General features: G+C 39.5%; 1 protein-coding gene across 2 annotated transcripts in view; it reads right to left on the bottom strand.

Moving 5' to 3' along the window:
• The window catches only part of naa15a (N-alpha-acetyltransferase 15, NatA auxiliary subunit a), a 40,543-nt gene that overhangs the window by 12,123 nt on the left and 13,612 nt on the right, over positions 1–14,808 (bottom strand). The window contains exons 2-10 of one of the 2 annotated variants that reach the window (XM_007897681.2): positions 14,055–14,139; positions 9,902–10,006; positions 8,270–8,427; positions 6,328–6,462; positions 4,919–5,072; positions 3,769–3,888; positions 1,921–2,016; positions 479–585; positions 306–378 (exon numbers count right to left, since the gene is read on the bottom strand). In XM_007897681.2, coding sequence (XP_007895872.1) covers positions 306–378; positions 479–585; positions 1,921–2,016; positions 3,769–3,888; positions 4,919–5,072; positions 6,328–6,462; positions 8,270–8,427; positions 9,902–10,006; positions 14,055–14,139 — 1,033 coding nt within the window. Of the gene's footprint in view, positions 1–305; positions 379–478; positions 586–1,920; positions 2,017–3,768; positions 3,889–4,918; positions 5,073–6,327; positions 6,463–8,269; positions 8,428–9,901; positions 10,007–10,115; positions 10,234–14,054; positions 14,140–14,808 lie in introns of those variants that run through there. The other variant, XM_042339095.1, reaches the window with a different exon arrangement.

Here is a 14,808-nt window from a genome sequence, read left to right as displayed (position 1 = left end):
ATTGTTCATCCAGGGTAGTGCTCGTGAATATCAGGCCACGTGAACAATGGCCATTTGATCACAGCGCACAGGAGACCCACCATATCTGTGAAAATATACCCCAACAGGAGGAATAGTGACCACATGCCAATGGGGAGAAAATTGGAAAAGCAATTGAACATAAAAACAAATAACCAGACCTTTCAAAGTGACTCAATTTTGGCTATCTTTTGATACGGAGCTGAATATACAGCAGATTAAACACCAGCACATTTATCGGACAATTGAGGGGAAGAGGAAGATAAATTAAGCACAAAAAAACTTACCATTTGGATTAAACAGGTTGCAACTTTTCAATGAGGTTTCATACCCAACTACTAATTCTTCTAAAATTGATACCTTTAAAGAAAGTAAAATTAAATTACAACAATTCCCTTTTAGAACAGAAAAGACTACTAAAGTTCTGGCCTTGCTAATCCATGAACAAATGGTACAGTACCTTCTCTTTAACATTGTACAATGACTTCAGGGTAGTAAATACAGGAGGACAGCCTTTGCTGAAATTTATCCTTAAATACTTGTCCAAAACCTCTCTGAATTTTTCACCTAAAAAAAACAGGAAAAGTCAATTACATATGCATAATCTTGAACAATTGTAACCAGTCTTAGAACAATATTTGAAGCATCTGCATAGGATCTAATGTTTACAAACTGTATTAAAGATTAAAGTCGAACTGGATAGAGATAAAGGCCACATGGGTACAGACCATTATAAAAGCACTGAATTAGAGATTAAATCAATGGCTAATGAAAACATGTCACCAATTACATTTCACTATCTGTATTAATTTACAAATACAAATTAGGCCAAATTTCTAAATAGACAATTTAAATTTATGAAATATCTTTATAAACACAGGCCAGTGTTTAATGACTTGGTAACGTATCAAATTGTTATCAGGGTAATGATACCCCCAAGGTAAAAAATAATTTATAGTGCTCCATACAACTTATGTGACTGTACTTCCCAGGATGCTCCCTGAACTCAGCAAACACCTGCCTGCTTCATATCCCCTCAGCCCAAGATGGTTTTTTACAGTTGACGAGGAATGCCTTGGTCCTGCATCAACCTAGTTTTTTATATTTATAATATATAGAATTGTATTCCCAACTAATAATCTTTGCATTTGATATAGCACCATTGATGTCAGAAAGAAACATATAAGATTCTTATGAGGCTTGACAGAGTAGACAATGTGAGACTGTTTCCCCGGTAGGAGAATCTATAACTGGGAGTCAGTCTTAAGATTAAGGGGCAGCCCTTTCGAACAGAGTTGAGGAAACATTTTTTCACTCAGAAGATAGTGAATTTATGGAATTCTCTACCCCAGAAGGCTTTGGATGCTCAGTCCTTGAACATATTCAAGACTGAGATTGATAGATTTCTAAAGGATAAAGGGATTAAGGGATATGTGGATAAGGCGGGCAGATGGAGTTAGGTTAGAAGATCAGCCATGATCTTATTGAATGGCGGGGCAGGCTCGAGGGGCCGAATAGTCTACTCCTGCTCCTAATTCCTATGTTCCTATCTCAAAATGTATCACAGGATTTATTGTAAAGTGTATTGACTGTATTCTCCAGACAAATCTGTCAGCCAATTTTATCTGGGAGATTGTTGGCCAGGACAATGGTGGAAACTATCTTCTCTTTCTATGCCATGTGCTCTTTAATGTCCACCTGAACAGGTAGATGGGACCTTGGTTTAACATCTTATCTGAAGGATGGCAGTGATTCCCCTCCTCAGCCTGTAGCACTTTTCCAAAGAAAACTAAAATTAAGAACGTGTCTAATAGTTAAAATTTTCCTAAAACAAAATGTCGTACACACCCTCATTGAATAGAAACCATCAAGTCAAAGGATAAGAAAAGCTTTTTTGCTTACCAAATAAAAAGTTGAGAGGCAGTCTTCTTGGTACCAATCCTTTAGGATACTGGGTCCAAGCACTTTCATAGATACCAAGTCTGTTTTCAACAGTGACTGAAGATAAATGATGATAAACATGGGTTTTTCAATTCACAAAAACAGATTCCTTAACTCAATGTGCTTAATATACTTTGCAATGTAGCTGCTATATTAAGATGAATCCCCTCATCTCTTTTCTTTCCCATCCAAACCTCTGTTCACTAATATACTGCACTGTGGGCTGCTCTTTGAACTTAACAATAATGATACAGTACTACCCATTTACGTCAATATCTCGGGAACTGTTTGAATTTTGTGGACATAAGCAGAATGTCAACAAAAGAATGAATCACGCATACATGCATACATGGGCAGAGCAGTAATCTACTAATAATGCTATTTTCTGACCAATTGCCATCTTTGGTTCAAGTTTTTGGACTTATTTAGTAAAAATAACAGATGTCATGCAGGCTTTGTCGTTGGCCTTGGCCATTGACTGGTAAGATGTTTTACGTTTTTGAAGCATCACAAGATTTTTGACTTTCCAATCTGAGAAGCTGAAGCTCATCCATGCCAGTCATGTCGGCAGTAATCATAATTGATACCCGGTCTTCAGGTTGTTTACCCCCAGGACACTGATGTTCCTTAATGCAGCATGCTGTGTCCAGGATGCACTTAAAAGCCAAGCTGGTCTCATCTACACTATAAATCCAAATTATTGCCTCACAGAATTTCCTGGAGACAGGTCTTCCACTCCTCGAAGCGAGACATGTCGGCAGACTAACCCTCACCACAAATTTTCTTGTACACAAGACCATGTTGAGCCTTGATGAAGCGACTAAACCACCCGTTGCTGGCAATGCAAATTTCCACGCGTAGCTGATCAGCAAAAGCCTTGGCCTTCTCGACGAACGTGTCAATTAATTGTGAAAGCGAGGTTTTTAGCGAGATTTTCATTAATGGATCACGTGTTCAATGCATCCTCAACGTCTTCATATTTTGCGATGTTTATGTCCATACTTCGGACACGTGTTCAATGCATCCTCAACGTCTTCATATTTTGCGATGTTTATGTCCATACTTCGGACACAGCCTTTATGCATTTCCCAGATTTCATCCAACCATTAAGGGCGTTGTGCTTCACAACGAAGGTTTCACAGACTTCTTTTCTGGACTTTTCACTATGAATTGCTTTGATCGAGCAATATTTATCCTTTTGTGCTTTCAAGTCAAGTTTATGTACATTTCAGTCATGGAAGATCTTCACCCGTCTCGTTGACCATGCCTTTGGTCATCCTCCCACCTCCATCCCTCTTGATTCCCATCCCCAACTTGGGCACAAACCCTTGACTGTCCAGTGCCTCCTTTGACGTGAAAGGCAGTATATAAATGCAATTTGTTGTTGGTATCCATTATGGTACAGCAGTAGACTAGGATCTGCACTCCCAGCATGACTTTTTATAGGTCTGACCAATCTAACATGCACTCACGAGCCACACCTACTCACTCACTGACTTGTGCATCACACGCAAGTGTAAGGGCTTATTGATGCAAGTGGCAATAACAGAATGCAGATAATACTATTGGGGACTTTAAAAAATTGTCGATAGAAGCATGCCGAAGTTTTTGCTGATGTTGTCAGACATGGTAAATTTAGTGTGTTGATATGCGGAGAAGGAAAGGGGACTTCACTTTTTTGTCGACACAGTCGGGATGTCGATATAAACTGGTCTGCGATAAACAGGTAGGACTGTATTAATTAATTCCTCTAGTTAAGAATCCTCAAAGCTCAATATCTAAATTCACTATAAATTGCAATAAACTTACCAGGCCTCAGTGCCTTCTCCAATCCTCGATAATAAGCCCAGTTTTCAGGGTTCCTCTCCAGCAAACGTCTGTATACATCTGCAGCCTCTTCTAATCGGTTCAATTTTAACAGCAACTCGCCTGTTTTAAGATTACACAATAGTATTTTGTAAATATTGAAGGAATTCATCAGATAAATGTATGCTCCTGGGGATCAAATTTCAGGTTAGAAGTTCCTACAAAGTATCCTAGTCACAGAAAAAGTGAAAGCAAAATTTTCAAATATCATCTAAACTTTTATCAAATTAGAAAACACTTTGGACCATGTGGATTTCAATTTGTGTGACCTATATACTTAACTTGTTTATTTATTTGTCTTTTCTACCACTCCCCCTTCCCCCACCCACCACCACATTTGGAAGGAAGACAATGGGGGCCAGACTGTATTACGGTTGGAAATAGACCCCAAATCAGAAAATTATGAAGTCAGGAAAAGCACATTGGGGATATTAAGTGGAACTCCTGCAAGGGCAGCCTGGATGGTGTAGCTGTGTGGACAGAGATATCACGGATGCAGCTACAGGAGCTTGCTGGTTCAAACGCAAATTCATCCTGAGTTTTCTGGTCTCAGCAAAGGCTGCAATGGGAGGCTAAACTTTCTCTAATTTGGAAAGTTAAGATCAGCTGGGATTCCTGCTCCTAGTCCCTCTTCAATCCCCTCTTGGTTGTATGGATACGTGGTGGAAGGTGGGGAGAGGTGAGGCTCGGCTGTGACGTCATCTATATTTAAGTGGGCGGACAACACCCACTGCCGAGGTTCACACGTCAACAAAGGTCATTTATCAGGGTACTAGAAGACAGCCTGCACCTGTGGCACTGCACCCCAGGAGGAGTTTGGAGACCAGGAGTAGAGGCCAATGGGTGAAAAAAAGTACAAAATAGTTTAAAACATTTTTTAAAAAATGGGACTTAAGACAACCCCACATATTTGACACCAACCCATGAGAATTTGGTTCTGACTGAAGATTGTGTCAGACCACAAGTCTTGCGAGTCAGTCACACGCACTGAGATTGTGTAGAATTCTTCTCACTTCATTTCGGTTTCTGACAAGCACATATTCAACTCCATTAAAGTAGTTTGCAGAAATTATGTTTGCTAATGTTGTTTTACCTCGACATTCTTCTACAGCCAATTTGTCACAGATTTGTTTATCATGATTGTCAAGATGATCCAAGGCCTCTTTGTACATCCCTCCTTCCCGGAGCACTTGGTTCTGATAAAGCAGCAATTCACTGTATTCATAATCAATTTTATCAGGAGAAGCCTAAAAAAGATCAGAATTATATCACAAATACGGTTAATACTTGATTAAACAGACCTATCCCTACAACAACAAAACTACAGTATAGCATTGATGCAAGAAAAACATGCAATATAAGGCAGTCTATCTCACATGTGAGGCATATTCATGTGAGTCTGCCTTTAACTCTTGCAAAATCAAGTCATATTCCCTAGACACTGAGATTTAACATCAGTCCTCCTTTGCTTATGTCTTCTATTCCCATGATTGTCAATCATGACAGTTTGTCTTGAATCACCCTACTGAGTTGCAGATCACAGTGCTTGGGAAATTGCTGGCAAAAATATGCGCCCTATCGATAGCTAGGTAGCAGGTACAATGCGCTGTGCTACCTCATTAAATCTGGTCAGAGGGCACACATTTTCCTGAATGATATTGGTCAATTCAACAAAATCTTATAATGAAACCACTTAAGCAGAGAATGGTCAAAGAGAAAAGACTTTGAAACGCTAATCATCAACAATAAAATATGAAGAGTAACAAGTATAACAAGGGAATTTAGACAACTGAACCAATATGTTACCAGGATAAAAGGATCAAATTGAACCCTTGGGCATCTATGTGCTCTTTTCCCCATTCCCTCAGTCAATAATCTATTGTGAGATACCGTAAAGCAGCATAATGGTACTCGGATTTGTACTGAGCCACATGTGACTCACGCACAACAGTGTGAGCCATACCAATCGAAATATATTACACAAGCGACACGTGTGAGTATCCAATTAAGTATGACATGAATCAAAGACATACACAGCAACATCGTAGAAGTAGTGGAATTACTACAACAAAGACATTGCATATGTGTGTATACACACAAACATACACATTGAAACCACTGGGTGTTTTTGAATATTCTACACTCAATTCAAACTCGCAAGGATTGTGAAATAATTCGTTAATTTTCAAATGTAACTTTGTAAACAAGCCATTGGCGCTAGTAAAGTTCCATGTGCAAGTTGCTAGTATTTAATTAATACGCATCTACACACAAAGAGAGTAGAGCCATCATGAGGTGCAAGTTATACTCATTTAAGTACATGAAAAACAGTTCATGGTAAGTTTGTTTAATATATAAATCTAAATCATTATATTGTCGGTGAAAAAACATACATAAGTTAAGTATACTTGTTTTGAAGGAATAGAGTATTATATCGAAACTTGCTCTGGATTCTGAAGTTCACACAAGTAAAATACACCAGAAAATTCAGCTGTACCATACCTGCTGTGTCTTCCTGAATTCTTCTAAGATTTTTGAAGCCATGTCATAATCTTCTAGTAGGTGGTACGCAATGGCATAACCAATCCAGGAGGCTCGCTGAGCAGGTCGGAGCTGAAGTAACTGGTACCTGGTCTCCTAGAAAATGCCCAAAATATCCTCTTCAATACTTCTGCACTAAAATCTAATCAAATGGACTTAGAAACCAGCACGTTTGATTCAGAAAATGTTATTGAAAATTAAAACTCACCCAATAGAAAGTTTAGTAAAGAACGCATTCAATTGAAAAGGCTGAGTAGATAAACATCTCATGGAGATGCCCTCAGTGAGTGGTAAACACACACTCGTGCCACTGACCTAAAGTGTCTTAATTATATTTGTTGAAAAACAAACCTATACCTACCCAGTCCTAACAATGACAAGGTCTCAAAGCACTTCAAAGTTTCTGTCAAGTGTAGTGACTGTGTATTTGTAAAGAGTCATGAAGTGAATGAACAGTAGTATTATCTGGAGGATTGCTTGACTGGAGGTTAAACTCCCTTCTCTTTGCAAATAATGTCAGGGGAGCGTTAACATCCACCTGAACATACAGGTGAGACCTTGGTCGTGGGACTTGAACCCATATCCTTCTGACCCAGAGGTAAGAGTGATTCCAAATGAGCACTTATTTAGTGAACGTTCCTGCAACATGTCATTATTTGGGACATCCTCCCGATGTGAAAGGCGCTATATAAATGTAAATTATTATTGTATTTCTTCTCATTTTTAGACTATTTAATATTAACACTTAATTAAAAACTTTGGGACCTTTGTGAAAATTGTGGAAAAAAATGCTGAATTTTTAAATTGTTCATATTTTGCTATCATAGGATTCTTTGCAATAGTTTCACTGACAGCAATATATTTTGTAAACGCGAAGTCAAAAATATTAGGCTAAGAGTAAAGAGGTTTGTTTTCAGACTATACTGCAAATTTTATACATCGAGTAGGACCATCAGCACAGACCGATTCCTTAGAACAGATATGAGCATGGTGAGAGTTGGATAAATGTGGTTTACATTACCAAAAGTACATTACTCTGATTTAGATTTTCTCAAATGTAATAGTGATATAAATTTAAAAGATGTAGCATTCAATCATCTTTGAAGCTGAATCAAGATTAATGTTTAATATAGTCACTTTGAATCCACATAAACATATTAATAATTTGATACATCTTCAATTAGCAACATCAAAAATGCAACCGCAGTCAGACTACAAATCTGTTCAAATGGACTCACAAAAGTGATCTAATGACATATATAAGACCCTATAGTCAATTGGTAATGTATGTGCAAGACTTCAGGGACACCATCTTCTGAGATCCAAGATAGATGTTGCCTTATAAGAATGCTGATACAAGTAGTAACAATGCTAAATACAACAAATTACATTTATATAGCACCTTTCATGTCAGGAGAATGTCACAAAGCATTTTACACAGCTGACTGTACACCCTTGGCTTTTGGGCGGTGGGGTAACTGTGCTCTACATCAAGTTATTAGAAGACATTCATTATACTACACATAAGTCAGCGTTCCAGACTCCAAAGCTGTTAATATCTCAGTCAGTCCCTTACACTTAATCAACTAAGACTATGGGAGTACAAATATAGGAGTTGAAACATGGATTCATAAACATTAAATCCTGGTGGTACTGGATTACTTCTGGCAGAAACTTTGCTCTACCACGATCGCCCAGGGGCTTCAGAGTTCTCATGAATCTACATGGCCCATGGTTCAAATATATACAAATCTAAGTGTATAACATTTATGACTCCCTCCATCTCAAACAAGTCAATACCACATGAAAGTGTTAACCATGAAGTGTTAACCAGACTTGTGTTGCCTTATAATTGTGAACAATATATTTATTTAGAGAAAGAATAGATGTCATGAGAACTTACCCTATAACCCTCAAGATCACGCATCTGAATCTGTAGAAGTGAAAGATCTCTCAAGATCTGCAGATTGTCTTTATCCCATTTTAAAGCATTCCGGTAGCATTTGATCGCTTCATCATATTTTTTGTCAGATCTCTGAAGAAGGCCATACACATGCCAACCTAGGCCATGGCAGTCAAGAAAAACAGCATATGTATGCAATGTTTCTATTTGCAAAGATCAGATGTTCTTTTGCAATTTGGGTTTTAATCTCAATTTCATGTGGTGGTAAGTTTCCATGCTGTACAATCCTATTCAAATTTTAGAACTCATTTGTTTTAAGCAACCAATAAATACAAAACACGATTGATGGGTTTCAAATTATATTAAAAAATGCTGAATTGTGAGGAGTCAATCTTCTGAGAAAATAAAACTGCATTAAATTTATTACCCCAGACATTAAACATGACTAGGATGTTGTAACTGACCAGTGACTATTTGGCACTCCAGAATGAATTTAACACATTCTATTATCAAAAAGCTATCATGTTACAATGATCTGCATTCATCAGCAGATGTTACGACTACATCAGCACAGTCCAGACAATGATTGTCAATTTGCAAGCCATCAGCAACTCAAAGTGACATTTGCCTTTAGCTTAATAAAGCCTTCCAAGCGTTAGGATTCAAGCGCTAACTGGGCTTGCACAGAAAATGAAAAAAAACTGCAAGCAAATTTAAGAGAAATAAAAGTATACTTTTTTTTGCCGTGGTTCTACTATTTTGTACATTTGCAGTGATCTTTTTCCAATTCCACAATTGCTGAACAATAGGAACTCCAGAACACAGCAAATGAGCTATCTCACTGCACTAGAAATCAAAACAGAAATGTCAGCAAAATGCAGAGGTGGAAAGTTTAAAGTACTCAATGCAACATAAAGGCAGGCAAGGTTTTAAAAAATAAATCGCCAATTAATTTTTGTGTAAATGTGGAATTCTCACCTTCCGCACTCTAAAACTAAAATTATATGAAACTTTTCAATTGTGACCATAAGTCATAAATCCATCTTCATGGGCACATAAATATTGTATATGAAAATGGTTTCCAATGCACCCAGTGTCAAAATGTAATTAAAGTCCAAAGAACTTAAATTCAGTGATAACATTTTAAGATACTAGAGTAACAAACAGACGATTGATCAACCAGAGGTGGCTTATGGACACGTAGCCACAATTCACAATGTGTCCAATTTCATGAGAAATCACTCGGGTTTGGTTAAAGAGTGTGTGTGTGTGGGGGGGGGAGAGAGAAGGGAGAGAGGGGGGAGAACTGTTAAAAATGATACACTAAAACAAGAGCTGTGAATTTAAATAACTCAAAGCTTACACAATGCTAAAGAAATCAGAGCAAGGGGAGTGTGGAAAATGTAATAAAGTAATTACTGAGATTCATAGGAAAATTGGTGCCACAAACCATGCTAACCGATAGCATCATTGGACTTCATCTCCTCCTACTGACAATGCTAAAGCTCGACTGTCAAATAGGATCAAAGCCTGCATCTGCCTAACAGCACAATTATACAGGCACATGTAGATTATCCTTTGATCTACCAGTCACACATTCAACACAAGAGAAAATCAATTTCAAAAGGATACAGACATGGCTCTTCAGGTCATTCCTGAGGCCTCGTCGCACATACTCATATGCTTCTTCCTTCTTCCCCAAGCAGTTCAGAGTTAAGCCTTTCATTGCCAGGGTCTCTAAAAAGAATCAGAATCACCACATTTAACAATTTTTACATTACAATAATGAAAAGCTGTTGTCAATTAGCGTTTGTGACAGTCAAAACTTAGTAGTAAAAAACATTACTTGTGTACATTCTTTCCATTCCCTTTTCCAATATGTTCTTTTCTCTCTGCAAACAAGTCCCACCTAGGCTCATACATTTTCGAACGAATGAGTCAGACACTAAGCCTGAGCGTTCTGCTGAGATACAAGTTAGCTTGTGTACAAATTTTCCTTTTTTTTTTCTGGTGAATTTAACATCAGTTCTCAGAAAATAACTGTAGAACATACTTTCCAGTAAGCTGTGAAAAACGTTTTCCTTGGTAGGAGCGAATTCCTTCCCTACATGCTTGTGGAAACATGCCATTTCAGTGTGCTACTCAGCTAACATCATCTGCTAATTATACAACAAGCACTTATATAGCGCCCTCCACACAGGGTAGCGTCTCAGAACACTCAACAGTGGTAGAGCCTGACTCCAGGCCCCGGGAGAGAAGGGGCGAGGCCGAGGGATTGAGGGAGAGCGTCCTAGTGTTTTGGGGCATAATGGCCGAAAGCGCAACCTCTGATGGTGGGGCGGAGGATGCGAGGGACGAGCAGGAAGCCGGTGCCAGTCGAGAGGAGGTGGTGGATCGGAGTGAGAAGGTCGGAGAGATAGGGAGGTACCAGGGAGTGAATGGATTTGAACATGAGCGTGAGGATCTTGAAGTCGATTCATTCAATGATGGGGAGCCAGTGGAGCCCAGCTCGAACTGGTGAGATGCGAGTACGGAGTTTGGTCCGGGTCAGTATGCAGGCGGCAAGTTTTGAATGAGCTGAATCTTGTGAGTGGTGGGGAGTGGAGTGCACTTGAGTACATTGAGCGAGGAGTGCATTTGAGTAATCCAAGCGGGAGGTAATAAACGCATGCACGAGGGTTTCAGCTGCATTTGGGGTAAGGTACAGCTGGAGGCTGGCAATGTGACGGAGGTGGAAGAAGGTAGTCCCGGTTAGGGACTGGATGTGTGTGTGTGTGTAGGGGATATGGGGGGATGGGGGGAGGGGACAGTTGGGGATCGAAATAGACACCTGGGTTGTGAACTGGTTCGGTGAGTCTAACAAAGAGCCTAGGGGGATTGAGGAGTATAGATCCGCAGCAGTGAAGACGTTGACGGGAGCCAAGGGCCAAGGAGTGTGGCTTCTGTCTTGTCCATATTCAGCTGCAGGAAGTTTATACTCATCCAGGCCCTGATGTCTGCCAGACAAGCAGACAGAACATCGGTGGACCTGGAGATGGTACTGGAGAAGGTAAAGTAGATTTGTGTGTCATCTGTGGAAGTTTACATGACATCGCCAGAGGAAGCATACAGATAAGGAAAAGAAGAAGGCCAAGGATGGAGCCAGGGATACCCTGCAGGTGAACGGGCGAGAGCGGGAGGAGAAACCATTTGCTGAGACGAAATGGAGGTGGTTGGTTAAGTAGGACTCGAACCATGCAAGTGCGGTCCCACTAAGGCGGATGACGGAGGAAAGGCAGTGGAGGAGGATGGCATGGTCGAATGTGTCAAACGCGGCAGAGAGATTCAGGAGGACGAGGAGGCAGAGGCAGCCCTGGTCACAGAGAGAGGGAATGTCGTTTGTGACAAGTGCTGTCTCTGTGCTGTGGACAGCAAATAGACCGCAGGGGCTCAAGGAGGGAGTGGAGGGAGAGGTGTGACTGAAGTTGACCTGCAACAATGTGTTCCAGGACTTTGCCAAGGAAGGGTAGGTTGGAAATGGGCCGGTAGTGTTCGAGGGTGAGTTTTTTCAGGAGGGGTGTGATGACAGCGGTTTTCAGTGGGAGTGGAACAGAGCCTGAGGAGAGATACTGGTTGACCGTGTAGGCTAGCAGGGCGGAGAGAAGGAGGAGTTGAGTAACCAGCAGCTAAGTGGGGAGGGGATCAAGGTAGCAGGTGATGAACTTCATCCAAGTTATTTTGGTTGAGAAGGAGGAAGAAATGGGGACAAAGGAGTGTAAGGAGGGGGGAGTTGCAGGAGCCGCGCTGGAGGGAGAAGGCTGTGTTTATGGTCTGGGTGGGCGGGGAGAGCGGAAAAAAGAGGACAATGTAGCCAAGAGGATGTTTTAAATTTTTGAGGCAAAGAAGTCTCAGACCTCTTCACGCTTGGCGTTTGATGTGAGGATAGAGGGAGCTAGAGGGGGTAAATGGAGGTGGTGATGGACAGTGGAAAACAGCATCTTTGGATTGTTGGTTGCCTCCAGGATGACTTTGGAGTAAAAGTCAGTTTTGGCCTGTGAAAGGGAGAGGCAGTAGGTGCAGAGGTGCTCGAGCCACAGCTGGTGGTGAATCGCGAGGCCGGATTTCTGCCATCTGCGCTCGAGCATCCGGACATTGCAACCATTTGTTGCCCAACTGCAAATAAATATCAAAGAATATTAACTTACATGTAGAGTCTATCATTTAAACAGCATCTCAAATAACTTGACAAATATGCTGTTGGGCCCCAAAACAGAAACAATACATTTTAAGATGTTGACCAAAGTTAACATCTTAATTGGCAGTACTTCTCCACAAAGGGAATTGTGACAAATCAGTATTCTGTTTGATTTTTACGAGCACCATTTTTCCTCTGGTCACCACACACATTGGAATGAGATAGTTACCTATCATTCACAAATAGACAGTTACAATAAAATACTTTTGTGAATGATTAGTACAAACCAAATAGGATTAAGTTACCATTCGTGGGAAAGGACAAAGTCAATAATATCTGCAGTGAGTACTATTACCGCCCAACTGTTACATAATACTACTTGTATTTGACAGTGCCTTTAACATTGAAATATCCCAAAGTGTCTCACAGGTAATTACTGTGACGTGTAGTGACTGTATGTTTAGGCAAACGTGGCAGCCAATTGGCATTGAGCAGGATACAAACCGGCACAAAGTTTGTTGAATTCTAAAGCCTAACTATTATGAACCACAGATCCTGGATTTCAGAACAATGTTAATTAAAACTGATCCATCATGGCAGATTAGTACAATTCATTTTAAATTAAAATCAAACCAACATTTAAACATAATCAGGACATAGACAGCAATACAAAAGAAATCATGTAATACAGTAGTAATACAGTAGGAAACAGTCACTCAACATACTTGAGTGAGTTAATTAATGAGAATCGTCATGGAGATATCTGCTTTGCCTTTACAGGTACAGTATGCTGAAAAACAGACATGAAAATCTTTTCCTTCTACCATTGCAGAAGTTCAATGTTAAAACTGTTGATTGTCCAACAATAACATGGGTGCAGCTTTGCAACAAGACTTCCAATTCAGAGGCAAAAAAAATAAGGGAAACTTTTTTTAAAAAATTACCAATTCTCTAATTGAAGATTGGCAAATCTCTAATTGAAGAGGCTATAGCGCAAAGTGATTTACAAAAATCATAGATAGATTTCTTATTGTAAAAGGGATTAAGGGATATGGGGATAAGGCAGGGTTAGGTTATTAGCTGGAGTTAGATTAGAAGATCAGCCATGATTGAATGGCGGGGCAGGCTTGAAGGGCCGAATGGCCTACTCCTGCTCCTACATGTTATGTTAAAAAAGTTCTTAAACTGAACAAATTGAGTCGAAACATTAACCCTTCAATGTTCTAGACTTTTAGTAGCTAGAAAATCAATGCTGCTCATCTTTGATTTTCAGACCCATCTTCCCACTTCCTAATAAAATATCTACCAGGGATAGAATTTATGGTCTCAAAAGGACACCATCACACACTTATCCTATTGATAACTTTTTTTAAAATCAGATCAATTGATATTTTGGCCACAGGAACACATGAATATTTGAGAAATATTGCCAACACAAGCCAATGAAACAAGCCAATATATATTATATATGTATAGATAAAACTTTATACAAAACAGAAAGAACAGTAAGTAAATGCAACTCAATAGAAAGGATAGCAGTTTACAACATAATACCTAATAATCAAAAACAAACTGAGTATCATAGCTGTCACCATGACAAATCTAACTTACCTCCATGTTCTGCATATTTAGGATTGCTAAGAATCTGTTTGCAAAACTTCAACCCATGTCTGTACTGCTTGTGTTCGTAGCATTTCTGTGAAAGAGAAAACATGTAGAAATGATGTAGGGTAAAATGAAGAAAGCCCAAGACCATTCACATTTCTGAAAAGCAGATGTAGAAATCTTTTTCTTCTACCATTGCAGCAGTTCAACAAGAAAACCGGGAATTTTCCAACGTTAATATGGGCACAGCTTTGCATCAAAACTTTCAATTCCACAATCAAAGTTCAGCAGCTTCACTAAGCTTTGTGCCTTTTCAAAAACAAGTTAAATTAGATAAAATACTTCAATAGAACTTTTTTTTAAAAACTCATCTTCAATTAGTGTAGTAGATAATGTGTTGCAGCTAGTCGATGATCTGTGGCTGTGCAGTGGAACCTACCACAGAATCATTGCTCTTTTCCAGAATAGAGCCAACCACAATTCAAATTCTAAACATCTTGTTCCAGTAGCTCTGAAAATGTGGCTACAAATTGCTATAGCAATGATGCAGAACATGACAAAAAATTGAAGAGGCATGTAAACAAAACTCCTCCTGCTATTGAGCCTGCCATTCTACTGCAAACAAGTGCTAAACAAATGTTAGCTACACAGCTATAGTATTTCTAGAATACATTAGTATAAATTTATGATACAATCCACTCACAAAGAGATCCTAACCAGAATGCACTGAGCCAGAGCACCGTGTTCAGAAATCAGCAGA

Source organism: Callorhinchus milii, unplaced genomic scaffold (genome assembly GCF_018977255.1).
Source record: "Callorhinchus milii isolate IMCB2004 unplaced genomic scaffold, IMCB_Cmil_1.0 Scaffold1, whole genome shotgun sequence".
Classification (NCBI taxonomy): domain Eukaryota; kingdom Metazoa; phylum Chordata; class Chondrichthyes; order Chimaeriformes; family Callorhinchidae; genus Callorhinchus; species Callorhinchus milii.
Note: the sequence above shows the minus strand (reverse complement) of the source record. Positions and strands in the feature narration are given on the sequence as shown.